The 12,528-nt window shown below is 33.0% G+C and overlaps 1 protein-coding gene across 1 annotated transcript; it reads left to right on the top strand.

The window, feature by feature from the left end:
- Positions 1–5,724: 5,724 nt before the first annotated feature.
- LOC145620701 (protein argonaute 5-like) lies at positions 5,725–12,528 on the top strand. Its single transcript, XM_081675409.1, has 22 exons — positions 5,725–6,299; positions 7,180–7,382; positions 7,471–7,623; positions 7,725–7,855; positions 7,959–8,068; positions 8,407–8,510; positions 8,780–8,912; positions 8,991–9,107; positions 9,210–9,317; positions 9,418–9,489; positions 9,601–9,720; positions 9,823–9,964; positions 10,046–10,167; positions 10,282–10,419; positions 10,504–10,646; positions 10,724–10,786; positions 10,864–10,927; positions 11,044–11,170; positions 11,281–11,354; positions 11,801–11,895; positions 11,995–12,026; positions 12,124–12,528. Exons 1-22 carry the CDS (start codon positions 5,781–5,783, stop codon positions 12,303–12,305), a joined length of 2,952 nt encoding a protein of 983 aa, XP_081531535.1. The 5' UTR covers positions 5,725–5,780; the 3' UTR covers positions 12,306–12,528.

Genomic DNA, 12,528 nt, shown 5'->3' with positions numbered 1-12,528 from the left:
TGTGTCGTGACAGTATCAGTGAATGATGGTGACAAAATGAGCTTGATCAAGCAAGATAGATGGGGTAATTAGATGCTTTTAGATGATTTTGATTGTCAGTATCTGTACTTAGAAAGGTCTGATGAAAAAATTATTTCCTGAACAATGATCTTTGGCCGGTAACGTCCAAACATACCAGTAAATAGATTTGATATGGTTCGTCTGAGAAGAGGTACCTTTGTATTGTTTCAACTCAACATTCAAAAATTGGCATTCTTAATTTTTGCTTGTTTCTGAACTTGCTGTCCGATATAATATTTCTGTGCTGTCCAAAAACTAGGCTTATATGTACTGTATGCAATTTGCTTTGTTATTACCTTGTACAAGGAGCACTTAATTTTAGATGATCTTTAAATTTGACAGGTCGAATAAAGTTGAAGTTTAGACGGAATTTTCATCTATCATTAGAGTATTAGGGTCATAATTCAGATGAATTATGGGCAGGCTTTCATATTTTTACAATTAAGCTTGCTTTTTACATGCTGTAAATGAAAAAAAATCAGGGGTTAAGTGGTATTATATGCAAAGAGGTTTTCGTAGATAAAAACATCTCCCACTCCATTTCACATTTAAAACAGTGCAGCGTGCAGTAATCCGGAAAAATGCCAGGGTTAACAATGACACGAAGGTGACAGAACCAACAGCAAGGAATGTACACTCAAAGAGTTGCATTGATGCCACATACTTGTATTATAAATCATTGGTCCGTAACAAGTATCTTCAATTGATTGATGAATGTCCTTGTCTACAACCTTGATTGCTGATTTGCTTGCCTTCGTTCTCAACTTGTTCATGCTTCTCTGCTCAACATTCGCATTTCTCATTATAGCGCTTGAAACATCAATCCACTTGTGACTTTGGCACGTTTTTTCACAGACTTTCTGCGAGCATTCCAGATATTGTTTCGAGATCAAAATTTGGCTATAATAATCATTGAAACATCTCAAGCCTTCTGCTGATTAATGGCATCACTGCTTAGGTTGCTGTCGATTGGATTCCCCACAATACCGAGTGCCACTAAAGAATTGTAGTAACAAGCTGCCCTAGAGCCTTGGTTGTGGTTGTTTTATTGAAGCTAAGGTCCAGGACTATTAGCTTCAATAGCAGCCCCTTGACGTCAGTGATCTTATTGCCCGCTATGTACAACTGGAGCAATGTGCAACTTGACAGTCCTGTTAATAAAATCAACAATGTGAAAGTTTGTTACTCGTATTTTTTTTTTTTTTTGAAGGAAAGTTTGTTACTCGTGCTTAAAAACTGTGCATGTAAAATTGATTTGAATAATACATAATCTTTCTTCTTTTTCTTTTTTTTTTTTTTTTTTTTTTTTTTTTTTTTTGGAGCGGGTGTTATTACATAATCTCGACCTTAAAGTTTGGTACTGAATTATTCTATGATATCTACAAAATATTACGAGTATTATTTAAAAATACTGAAATAGTGCTCCCACTGTGTCTTATTAATTGTTCTATATAGAATCTCGAAAAGTTTATTGCAATCTAATACTCCGTAGATTAAGGATAGATATTTAATTCAAAGTATAGTCACGTGAAATTTTTTTAAATTCGTCTCAATTTTTGATTTTTTTAAATTTATAAGTTACGAGTATCTATTTTTTTCTGTTATATTGTAGCTTGTGAGATTTTAATCATAATATTTCATTGAAAATTGTGTAGATTGGAAATAAAACAAATAAAAAGAAATAGAGAGAGTGACATAGCTGAAAATATACAAAAAAAAAAAAAAAAAAATAATTGAATTTAATAAGATTTTTTAGAAAAATCCTATTTTTTAAATTTCCAAAAAAAAAATGTTTCAAAGAGACAAAAAAAAATACATGCCCAATATTTTTATAAGACCACAAAAAAAAAAAAAAAAAATTCTACATGACCATTTTTTTTAAGAATACATTTAAAAAATAAAAATAAAAATACATTTTAGGAATTAACACGTGTCAGCCGCGTCTTTTTAATATAACTAGGTTAGTTCCCGTGCAATGCACGGTTATTTTAATTACCCCATATTTTCTTTTGACAAATTAATTTATTTATAGCATAAAATATAAAAATTGTTTAAAATATCTTAAACAAAATTGAATAAGGGCCTGTTCGTATTTACTGAATTGAGCTGAACTGAACTGAACTAATTGGAACTGAACTGAACTGAACTGAATTGAGCTGAAATGAATATTTTATGTGAGAGGGAAATTAAGAGCTAAACTGAACTGAACTGATTGGAGCTGAACTGAACTGAAATTAAGTAAATGTGAACAAGCCCTAAGAATGGTAAATATTATTGCTCATTTTATATATTTGACAAAAACAAACATCTTTTTAAAAATAATTTTCTTAAATAAATTATACTTCGTAGTAATTAATTATTAAAAAAAATAATATACTAAGGACACACCAGAAATTGACATGTGTCATTGCTAGTGTGTCTATTGACCTTTTATTATATATTATTATTTTTTATTTTTTATTTTTTTATTTTTTTATTTTTTTATTATTTTTTTTAATCTTTGTTAAGTCTTTTATTGAAGGGTATCCTTCTTAAGTCTGCAAATTTAAAATTAAATTTTCCTTATTTTTGTTGAATCAAAGATTTTTTTTAAGGGAAAAATTGCATAATTATATATCACTGTATATATGTTAGGATAATCATGGTATATTTTGTGAATATTTTCTTGGTGATTATTATTGTTTCCTAAATTCTGTGAGATAATTGATGGTGGGAATATATATTCATATCTTTTTCATTATTGTATCTTTGTCATATTATTTGTTTCTTTAAATAAATTTTTATTTTTTTTAAAAAAAATATACTATGGACACACCAGGAGATGACACGTGTCATGACTGGTGTGTCTTTTAGTATATAGTTATTGATTATTGACTAGGTTAGCCCCTGTGCCATGCACGGTAATTTTCAACAATCATAATTAAATTTTATAAAAAACAATTAAATTCTAAAAACGGATCAAAATTATGTTAAAAAATTGTTTTATAGCTATACAAATATTTGTCTTAAAGAATCAAATCTTTTTATTTAAAGTAGTTACATTGTATAAGATTAGGAAATTTTTATGTTTTTTTGAAAACATATTTGGGAATTATTTTTTATAAGATTTGTTTCTTTATTAGAATTTAATAAAAAAAAGTAAAAAAAAAAAAAAAATTAAGGACACACCAGGAGATGACACATGTCGTTGCTGGTATGTCTTTTAGTACATAGTTGATGATTGATGATTGATTGATTTTATTTTCTGTTTTTTTTTCTATCCCCCTGTTTTATTACTGTCACGTTTTTTTTTTCTCCCCTTCTTGTTTTTGGTGCATGACCAATTCAGCATCTCTTGCCACCATAGGTTAGTTGCTTCTCCTTTATCTCTCTTTTATGTATATTTGAAAAAACAGATTTGGGAATTATTTTTATAAGATATGTTTCGTTATTAGAATTTAATTAAAAAAAACTTAAAGACACGCCTAGAGATGACACGTGTCATTTTTGGTGTGTCTTTTAATATATATAGTTATAGTTATAGTTATTGATTATTGATAATAGAAGATACATTTAAGATTTTAACAAAATTTGAAAAAGATAATTACATATAGTAAGAATATATTAACATATATTCTATAATATCAACAAATATCTTTATAATTTCACCAATAAAAAAAACAAATATCTTTTTAAGAATATTTATCATATAACAAAAATCCAATTGAAATTTATAAGCTTTTTTTTTTTTTTTTTTTTTTTTTTTTTTTTTTTTTTTTTCACATAGTGATTTTTTATAAAAAAATTAAGAATAAATAGGAAAAAAAAGTTCAAAAGTTTGTTAGCCTAATTAGGGCGTGTTCTCTTCATTTTATTAGACATGAACTTATTAGAGCTGATTTAACTTATTAGCACGTATTGAATTTATTAGATATTTAGATTGATTAAGGGCCTGTTCTCATTGACTAAACTCAGCTGAATTGAACTGAACTGAACTGAACTAAACTGAACTAAACTGAACTGAACTAAACTGAACTAAACTGAATTGAAATGAATATTTTATAAGAGAAGGAAATTAGGAACTGAACTGAACTGAACTGAACTGAATTTCAACGTAAGACAACAAGCCCTAAATTTATTGAAATGATATATATATTCTGTTCACCTTATTTTCACTCATTTCAGATCTATAATTTTAAATAAACTCAATGAGATAAGTTTAGAAAAAAAAATCCTTATTAGTTTTTTTTTTTTTTTTTTTTTTTTTTTTTTTTTTTTTTTTTTTTGGTACTACGTATTTAGAGAAGCATAAAGACAATGAGAATCGAACCCAAGAATTCTTGAACCGAAAGAAAGCTCTAACCACTTGAAGTATCCATCGGTCTGATCGTGATTATTATCAATTGATGATTGATTTAAAATAATGATAAATCTTTGGAAGTTTCTGACAATGATTTTTGAGAAAAAACAATGCTTCGTAGTAAAGTAAGGATAAATTCTTTGATATATACTCTCCGTCTCTAAATTACATTCCTCTTTGGAAATTTGCACGGGAATTAAGGAGAGAAGAATAAGACAAATAATAATAATTAGATAATGCAATGGGAAGGACAAAGATAGAATAGTTATTACTCATGATATGTCATCAATCCTTTGCAAAAAAAAAGGACCAATCACATGCTCCTAATTGAAAATTTTTAACCAATCATATTCATTGTAATTTGGCACTAGGATTATGAGTGAGATTAGGTAAGGATGAGTGAGAAAGCATTAAATGTAAAACAAAAAAAGAGAGTTGATTTCCAAAAAAAAAACTTACCAAAGATAGAAAGGAGGAATGTAATTTTGGAATACCAAAAATAGAAAGGAGGAATGTAATTTAGGGACGGAGGGAGTACTATTATTATTATTATTTTGAAAATAATATACTTAGGGATGTTGATGTGTTTATCAGAATTTGAACAAGGCCAGTTAGAACCTATTCAAAACTCTTTAATTAATTGAAGAAAATAATTATCTTTTAGTACTTCAATTTTAATAATCATCGTTCATTAAGAGAATATATCTTTTAAATTAGTTTACATAAATAATTAACAGCTAACAACTAATTATACAATCGTACTCCGTAAACACTCGTGGCCATTAAAGAACCTAAACTTGTACAAAATGTCGAGGAAATGTCTAAGAACTTTGGTATAGATGAAAGTTCTAGAGAATGATTTTAATTTGCTTTTGCTTACTTCATCACAATGACGCAAATTCCGATGACGCAATTATAATTTCTTGAAATAATTTTCTAAGATTATTTTTGCCCTTAACACTTTTATTAAAGCCCAAACCCCAATTTAAAATGATAAAATCAAAGTACTAATAAAATTCCAAAAGCCACATTGCCACAACTGCCCCATCATTATCATTAAATAAAATAAAAAAAATTGGAAAATGAAAAAAAACCGCCAAAAATAAAAAGCCAAGCCCACTACTATGTACGGAGTAAAGAAACTTGCTAACCAATTTTCCAAAAAAAAAAAAAAAAATTAAAAATTGCGAAACAAATAGAATAAAGGGTAAAATCGTCCAAAAGATAAAAACAATACAGTTTCCCTAGTCTTATTACTTAAGAACTAAGAACGACCCATTTTCTTCTCTCACTTCTCTCACTTCCTTTTCTCTCTCATCATACTTTCTCTGCAGTTACCTTCGTAACTCAAGTACTTAACTCTACTCCCAATTTTCCAACAATGTCGCACCGTGGCGGCAGTAGTACCGGCGGCGGACGCGGTGGTAGCGGCGGTGGTGCCGGCGGAGGACGCGGCCGTGGTGGTGATTTCGGCGGACGAGGTCGCGGCGATTACGGTGGTGGTCGTGGTGGTGGCGATTCCATCGGACGAGGTCGCGGTGATTACGGTGGTGGTCGTGGTGGCGGTGACTACGGTGGTGGTGGACGAGGCCGCGGCGGCGATTACGGCGGCGGACGAGGTCGCGGTGATTCCGGCGGAAGAGGTGGTGGTGGTGGTCGAGGAGGTTTCCGACCGCCGAATGTCGGAGTATTGTCGAAGGAGACGTGGAAATTGGCGAGTGGTGATGGATTGAATAAAGCGATGTCGGAGTTGAGTGTTAAGCCGTCGCCTAGGTCATCGAAGTCGTTGAATCCTCCGAGAAGACCTGGGTTTGGAAGGGTTGGAATGAAGTGTTCTGTTCGGGCGAATCACTTTGTTGTGCAGCTTGCTTATGAAAATAGTGATTTTCATCACTATGATGTAATCATTCTATCTCTCTCCTCTTAATTACATTTTGTGTTTGTTTTGGGTGTTTTTGCTTAGATCAGCGGTTTGAATGTGATGATTGTTTTTTTTTTTTTTTTTTTTTTTTTTTTTTTTTTTTTTGCATGAAATTAAATGAATTTAGGGTTTTGATGGTATCTATGTCACAGTTTTAATGCCCAGAAATCTAAAAAATTACAAGTACTATTTATTTATTTTGCCATTGAATTTTTTTTAAAGGACAGAATTTACATTGATTTAAAAATTATTTCAAAAATGTTTTTTTTGTTCGTTGTTTAGATGTGTTGTTCAAATTATTGTATGAGTATATGCGGATGTGTCAATAGTTTGATGATTTGGATATGGGGTTTATTTGTCTTAGGTCTCTTAAGTTAATGCACTTCCATCGTGCTTGAATGTGCGCGATTGTGTGCTTTGTTTGAAGCTACATTTAGGAGTTTAAGGTTTCTTTTTTAATCTGTTCTCATGTCATTATGTGGTAATATGGTACTAAGGTGTAGTGTTTAATCTGGTAATCATTTATTGCAAAATTCACCTTTGATTTTTCCCATGTTTTTGTTCTTCTCTTTTTTCTGTGTGTAATTGGGTGCGTGTTATGCGGCTCTATGTGACTTTCACTCCCATAGATTTTGTAGAAAATATTGAAGAATTACATTAGAGAGTAGAAATTGGTTAAGGTATGTCTTTGATTGACATTGTAGGATAATGAAATTACAGTACTTGAGAATAGGAGTTATGTGCTGATGTGAACTATGGCTGCTTCAATGACCTCTCTGTTCTATCTTCTAACGTGAAGGATTTAATCCAAGGAGCATATTGGTAATGTGTTTTGTCTTATTTATCAATTTGGGAACAGGTGTCGATCACTCCTGAAGTTACTGCAAAGAACTTTAGCAGAGAGATTTTGAATAAACTTGTGAAGGATCACAAGTCATATTTGGGGGGTCGGATTCCAGCATATGATGGCAACAAGAGCATCTATACCGCAGGTCCCTTGCCTTTCACGACTAAGGAATTTATTGTTGAAATGCAACGTGAAAAAAGAGGCAGTTCAAAAATGTAAGCTCTATCTTGATTATGTAATGTCTCTCTTGGTATTGTTAATATCCTGCTTAATCTTAGTTGACTGGTAATGGATGATTGTCAGGGAGCTTGCTAAATTTCAGGTAGCGATCAAATTGGCTGCCAAGGTTGGTCTGTATAATTTGCAAGAGTATCTTCGTGGTCGGACTTCAGAGGCTCCTCAAGATGCCATCCAAGTTCTTGATGTTGTAATGCGTGCAGCTAAGCCTCTTAATGAGTAAGCTTTGTTTCTTCTATGCTGTAAACTTTTACAATCTTGTGCTGCTGTGGGTTGTTTGTCTTGTTGAGATGGTTAGAGATTTTGCTTGTGTTATGTAGCTATGCAGTGATCGGGAGATCGTTTTTTTCTGTTAAGCTGGGTACGGGGCCTCTTGCAGATGGTGTAGAGTACTGGAGGGGTTACTATCAAAGCATTCGGCCCACCCAAATGGGTCTTTCTCTGAATATAGGTGTACCTTGGCAGAATTCTTCTGTTTGTCTTTTGTCAATAATGTCATTGTACGAGTATTTTTATATTGACTGATTATGAGTTATCGAATATTGCTATTGTAGATGGGTCTGCTCGTCCATTTTACGAGTCTATGATGGTTCACTATTTTGTTCAAGAGTACTTAAAGTTGAGGGATCTAAACAGGCCTCTTAATGATGCCAATCGTGTAAAGGTAGTTCCATATGATCTTGGTAATATGTAATTTGTTTAATATGTTCAGTGTTTTTTTTTTTTACTTGCAGTGTTTAACATTTCACACTTGCAAATGCATTAGTTCAAACAATAATATCTTTAATCACCAAAATAAAAATTTTATAGTATGAAAGTATAAATTGAGACGAATTCAACAAGATCCTACATGACTATATATTTTTTTTATTTTTTTATTTTTTTTATGTCTATTAATTATCAAAGATAGTCAAAGTGGATTATTTGAGTAGTGTGTAAAAGTCAAAGTGTAGCAAGTTATAAAAAACAAAGGAAGAGCTCAATCTATAGCTTTCTTTACAGGTCAAGAGGGCATTGAAAGGGCTTACTGTGGAATTAACACATTTGAGCTACACAAAACGCAGCAAAGTGACTGGTCTCTCAAGTGAACCTGCAAATCAGCTGATGTATGTTCCAAGTTTGCACCTTTTTGAACTTTTTTGCCTGAAGTAGTGACCCTCTTTTCCTTTGATGGATGATTGGTGTTTTTTGTTCTGTGCTTGTGATAGTGTGTTACTAGTCATATTGTATGATATAGGACATTATGAACTATCTTGCAGGATTATTTGGGGTGATTATTACTATATTTGACACAGTGTTTGTCATCTCTTTCTCTGGTTCTTGTTGGTAATTACTAAAGCTGGCATTGAATGTTATCTGGTCGACATGTTTGCAGGTTTACATGTGATAATGTACAGTTGTCTGTTTCCCAGTATTTCAAAGACAAGTATGGGATTCAGCTTCAGCATCCTTTTTTACCATGCATCCAAACTGGGCCGTCTAGCAGGCCTAACTATGTGCCTATGGAGGTGGTTCTTTTGTTTTTCTTCCACATATTTTTTCCGTGTTTTGTATATTGTTATAGACATTTGTGAATCCCTCAACAGGTCTGCAAAATTGCTCATGGACAAAAGTATGCTAAGAAGTTGAATGAGAGGCAGGTGACTGCTCTCCTCAAGGCAACTTGCCAACGACCTGAGTTAAGAGAGGAGAGTATTAAGAAGGTAATTTTTTTGTCAATCAAGCTATTTTTATAATTTGAAATTGGTCTTTAGAGTTTTTGGTTTATTACTTATCCTTTCTTTCTTTGCCTCTGTTGTCTGAAGATGGTCAAAGACAATAGGTATACTGAAAATCAGATGACCAAGGAGTTTGGAATGAATATTTCTGAAATGTGTACAACTATTGATGCCCGTGTGCTGCCTCCTCCAATGGTAGGTTGGTTTAATTAGAATTTATTTTTGAACACCATGGGGTTTTGCAGTTTTGACACTCCAAATGCTATACTGACAAGTATATTCTTGTCCTTTGAAGCTCAAGTATCATGACAGTGGGAGAGAAAAACAAGTTGCTCCTTCAGTTGGCCAATGGAACATGATTGATAAAGTACTGATTTTTTTTTTTTTTTACTTTTTTTATTTTTTTGGAGGGGGGTTGGGGGGGTTACTTTTTGCTGTGGTGCTTATCAAATTTATGACTGCTATTTCGGATGTGCAGAAAATGATTAATGGTGCATCTGTAAGTCGTTGGACATGCCTGAGTTTTTCAAACATGGATCCAGATTTAGTGCGCAATTTTTGTTCAAGTCTGGTTGCCATGTGCGCTAGCAAGGGGATGGTATGTTTACATGGCATGAAAGTATATGCTTTGGTATTAAACTAATACGTTCTTCCTGATATCAATGATATTCTTGTTGATTTTTCCTAATTTTGCTGCCAGACTTTCACTCAGCAGCCATGTATTCCTATACGTGGAGCTCATCCAAATCAGATTCAGAAAGCTCTTTTACAAGTATGGACTGAAGCCAAACAACAGTTGCAGTTGTTGATCATAATATTGCCAGATTCAAGTGGATCTTACGGTATTTGGCCATTATTACTCTTTAGATTTGATTTTGACTTGGGGTTGATTGATAGTAATTAGGTTCTTTTTTGCCATGCAGGAACTATAAAAAGAATATGTGAAACAGAGTTGGGAATAGTCTCTCAATGCTGTCAGCCTAGGCAGGCTGCCAAGAATAATAACCAATACATGGAAAATGTAGCTTTGAAAATCAATGTGAAGGTAACTACGCAACTTATGACTTCTGCTTATTGTATATCTATGTAGTATCTGTGTACGGGTGTACCCATCTTTTTGTTTATTTATGCTCATCATGCAAATGCTCAAATCGCTCAGGCTGGGGGGAGGAATACTGTTTTGATTGATGCTGTTCAGAGAAATATACCTCTTTTGACTGACCGTCCAACAATTATTTTTGGTGCTGATGTTACCCACCCTCCACCAGGGGAGGATTCTAGTGCCTCAATTGCAGCGGTATGGTTCCCTCCATTGATATACCCTCTGCTCTTTGTTTATCTTGGTGGAAGCTTTTATCCATCTACATGCTGTCTATCACAGGTAGTTGCTTCAATGGATTGGCCTGAAGTGACGAAGTACAAGGGGCTTGTCTCTGCCCAGGCTCATCGGGAAGAGATTATCCAGGATCTTTATAAAGTTGTTGATGATCCAGTGAAGGGAAAAGTACATAGTGGAATGATTAGGTGAAGTATTTATAAACTTTTCCTGTTGTTTTTGTTATCTGAGTTTAAGGTTCTTGATTGGTTTGTTCTGGTTGTAGGGAATTGCTGATATCTTTCCTAAGAAATACTAGGCAAAAACCAGATAGGATTATCTTTTTCAGGTATAATTGTTTGCTGCTTTGTATGTTCAAACCATTATATTGATTTTCTCTCACTGACTCCTTATTTGATGGGGTAGGGATGGAGTTAGTGAAGGGCAATTCTCTCAAGTTCTGCTGCATGAAGTGAATGCTATTTGGCAGGTATGAAATTTTACCTTGAAGGCTGCCAGACTAAGAAATGTCATCACCCAAATTAAATGACTTGAAGTTTGTAGCTGGGTTTGATTGTTGAATCACCTGTCTCTTTTTGTTTGAAGGCCTGCGCATCCTTGGAAGAGGGCTATCTTCCACGTGTGACATTTGTGATTGTTCAAAAGCGGCATCACACCCGTCTCTTTCCTGTTGATAACAGAATGACAGACAAGAGTGGAAATATTCTTCCAGGTTTACTTCTTTCTCTAAAATTTATGCAATTCTCGAGAAATCTTGTTGACCTTTTTCTTGAACTTGAGATATTTATTTTGAATTGTGCTCTTATCATATATTTGTCACAGGTACTGTGGTTGACACCAACATTTGTCATCCATCAGAGTTTGATTTCTATCTATGCAGTCATGCTGGGATACAGGTAACTTGTTTCAGTTGGTGTAGTTTGGCTTTTTTAGGTTTCTTGTTTTCAGTTGATTCCTTTAAGGTTCTAGCTATTTATGCTTATATCTTGAGCCAAATTAACTATAGGAACCAGTTTATTTACATTTTCGTTTGATACAAACAATATAAATTATACTTCGTGTGTATATATAAATGATATAAATGATACAAACAATACAAACCCTAAACCCTATATATATATATATATATATATATATATATATATATATATATATATATATATATATATATATATATATATATATTCTTTTGCTTTGATATAACCACCCTTTCCAGTTACTGAATTTTTTTGGTGTTTCTGCTTTCTTTTATTGTGATTTGGTGTAGAATCAAACTTTTTAGCCATGCCCATACATTAACTGTGCTGTTTAGTTTCTGAAACTTTGTGAATGACATATGTAGGGGACAAGCAGGCCCTCACATTATCATGTGCTGTATGATGAGAACAATTTTACAGCAGACTTACTTCAGCTCCTGGCGAATAGCTTGTGTTACACGTAATAATCCACTCACTTGTAATTGGTTTTCTTGACTTAATCCTAAGATTTATGGTGTTTTGTGTGCTGAAATCGGGTGTTCAATTCTTGTTTAAACAGGTTTGCTAGGTGCACACGTTCAGTCTCCATTGGTAAGTTTTCAAGAAGTTTATTATAGTATAGATTCTTGGTTCCTTCAACGACTGTGTTGAGGACTAACAAAATCATTTCGTATTAATTTTTTGGCAGTCCCTCCAGCTTATTATGCGCATCTTTTGGCATTTCGTGCTCGCTATTATGTTGAAGGTCTAACAATGTCAGATAGCGGTTCTACTAGTGGCGGCAAGGACTTGACAGCAGAAAAACAGGCTCTGGCTCAGGCCCTTCCTAAGATCAAGGACAGTGTGAAGGATGTCATGTTCTATTGTTAAGCAGCAGACGTAATTATAGTAATTAACTAATTGCGATGTCTTTTTGAGCATTTTGATGCTATTAAGTTGTGGATAGTAAGTATTGACTTAGTTCACCTACAGCTTTGGGGTTTAGTTTTGACTATGGTGTGCAGTGTTTTTTCTTATGATTTTGAGTGATCATTTGTTCACACTTTTGAATATGTATATATCTATATATATATATATATCTATTATTCAGTCA

This window comes from Chenopodium album, chromosome 27 (assembly GCF_948465745.1).
Source record: "Chenopodium album chromosome 27, dcCheAlbu1.1, whole genome shotgun sequence".
NCBI lineage: Eukaryota > Viridiplantae > Streptophyta > Magnoliopsida > Caryophyllales > Amaranthaceae > Chenopodium > Chenopodium album.
The sequence above is the reverse complement of the archived record's forward strand: the minus strand, read 5'-3'. Positions and strand labels throughout refer to the sequence as shown.

Bases quoted from the DNA above. Each gene is read 5' to 3' on its own strand.
- LOC145620701 (XM_081675409.1), top strand. From the start codon at position 5,781: ATGTCGCACCGTGGCGGCAGTAGTACCGGCGGCGGACGCGGTGGTAGC. The intron at 11,171-11,280 runs GTTTACTTCTTT...TATTTGTCACAG, and splicing joins GAGTGGAAATATTCTTCCAG to GTACTGTGGTTGACACCAAC. The intron at 11,355-11,800 runs GTAACTTGTTTC...TGACATATGTAG, and splicing joins GCAGTCATGCTGGGATACAG to GGGACAAGCAGGCCCTCACA.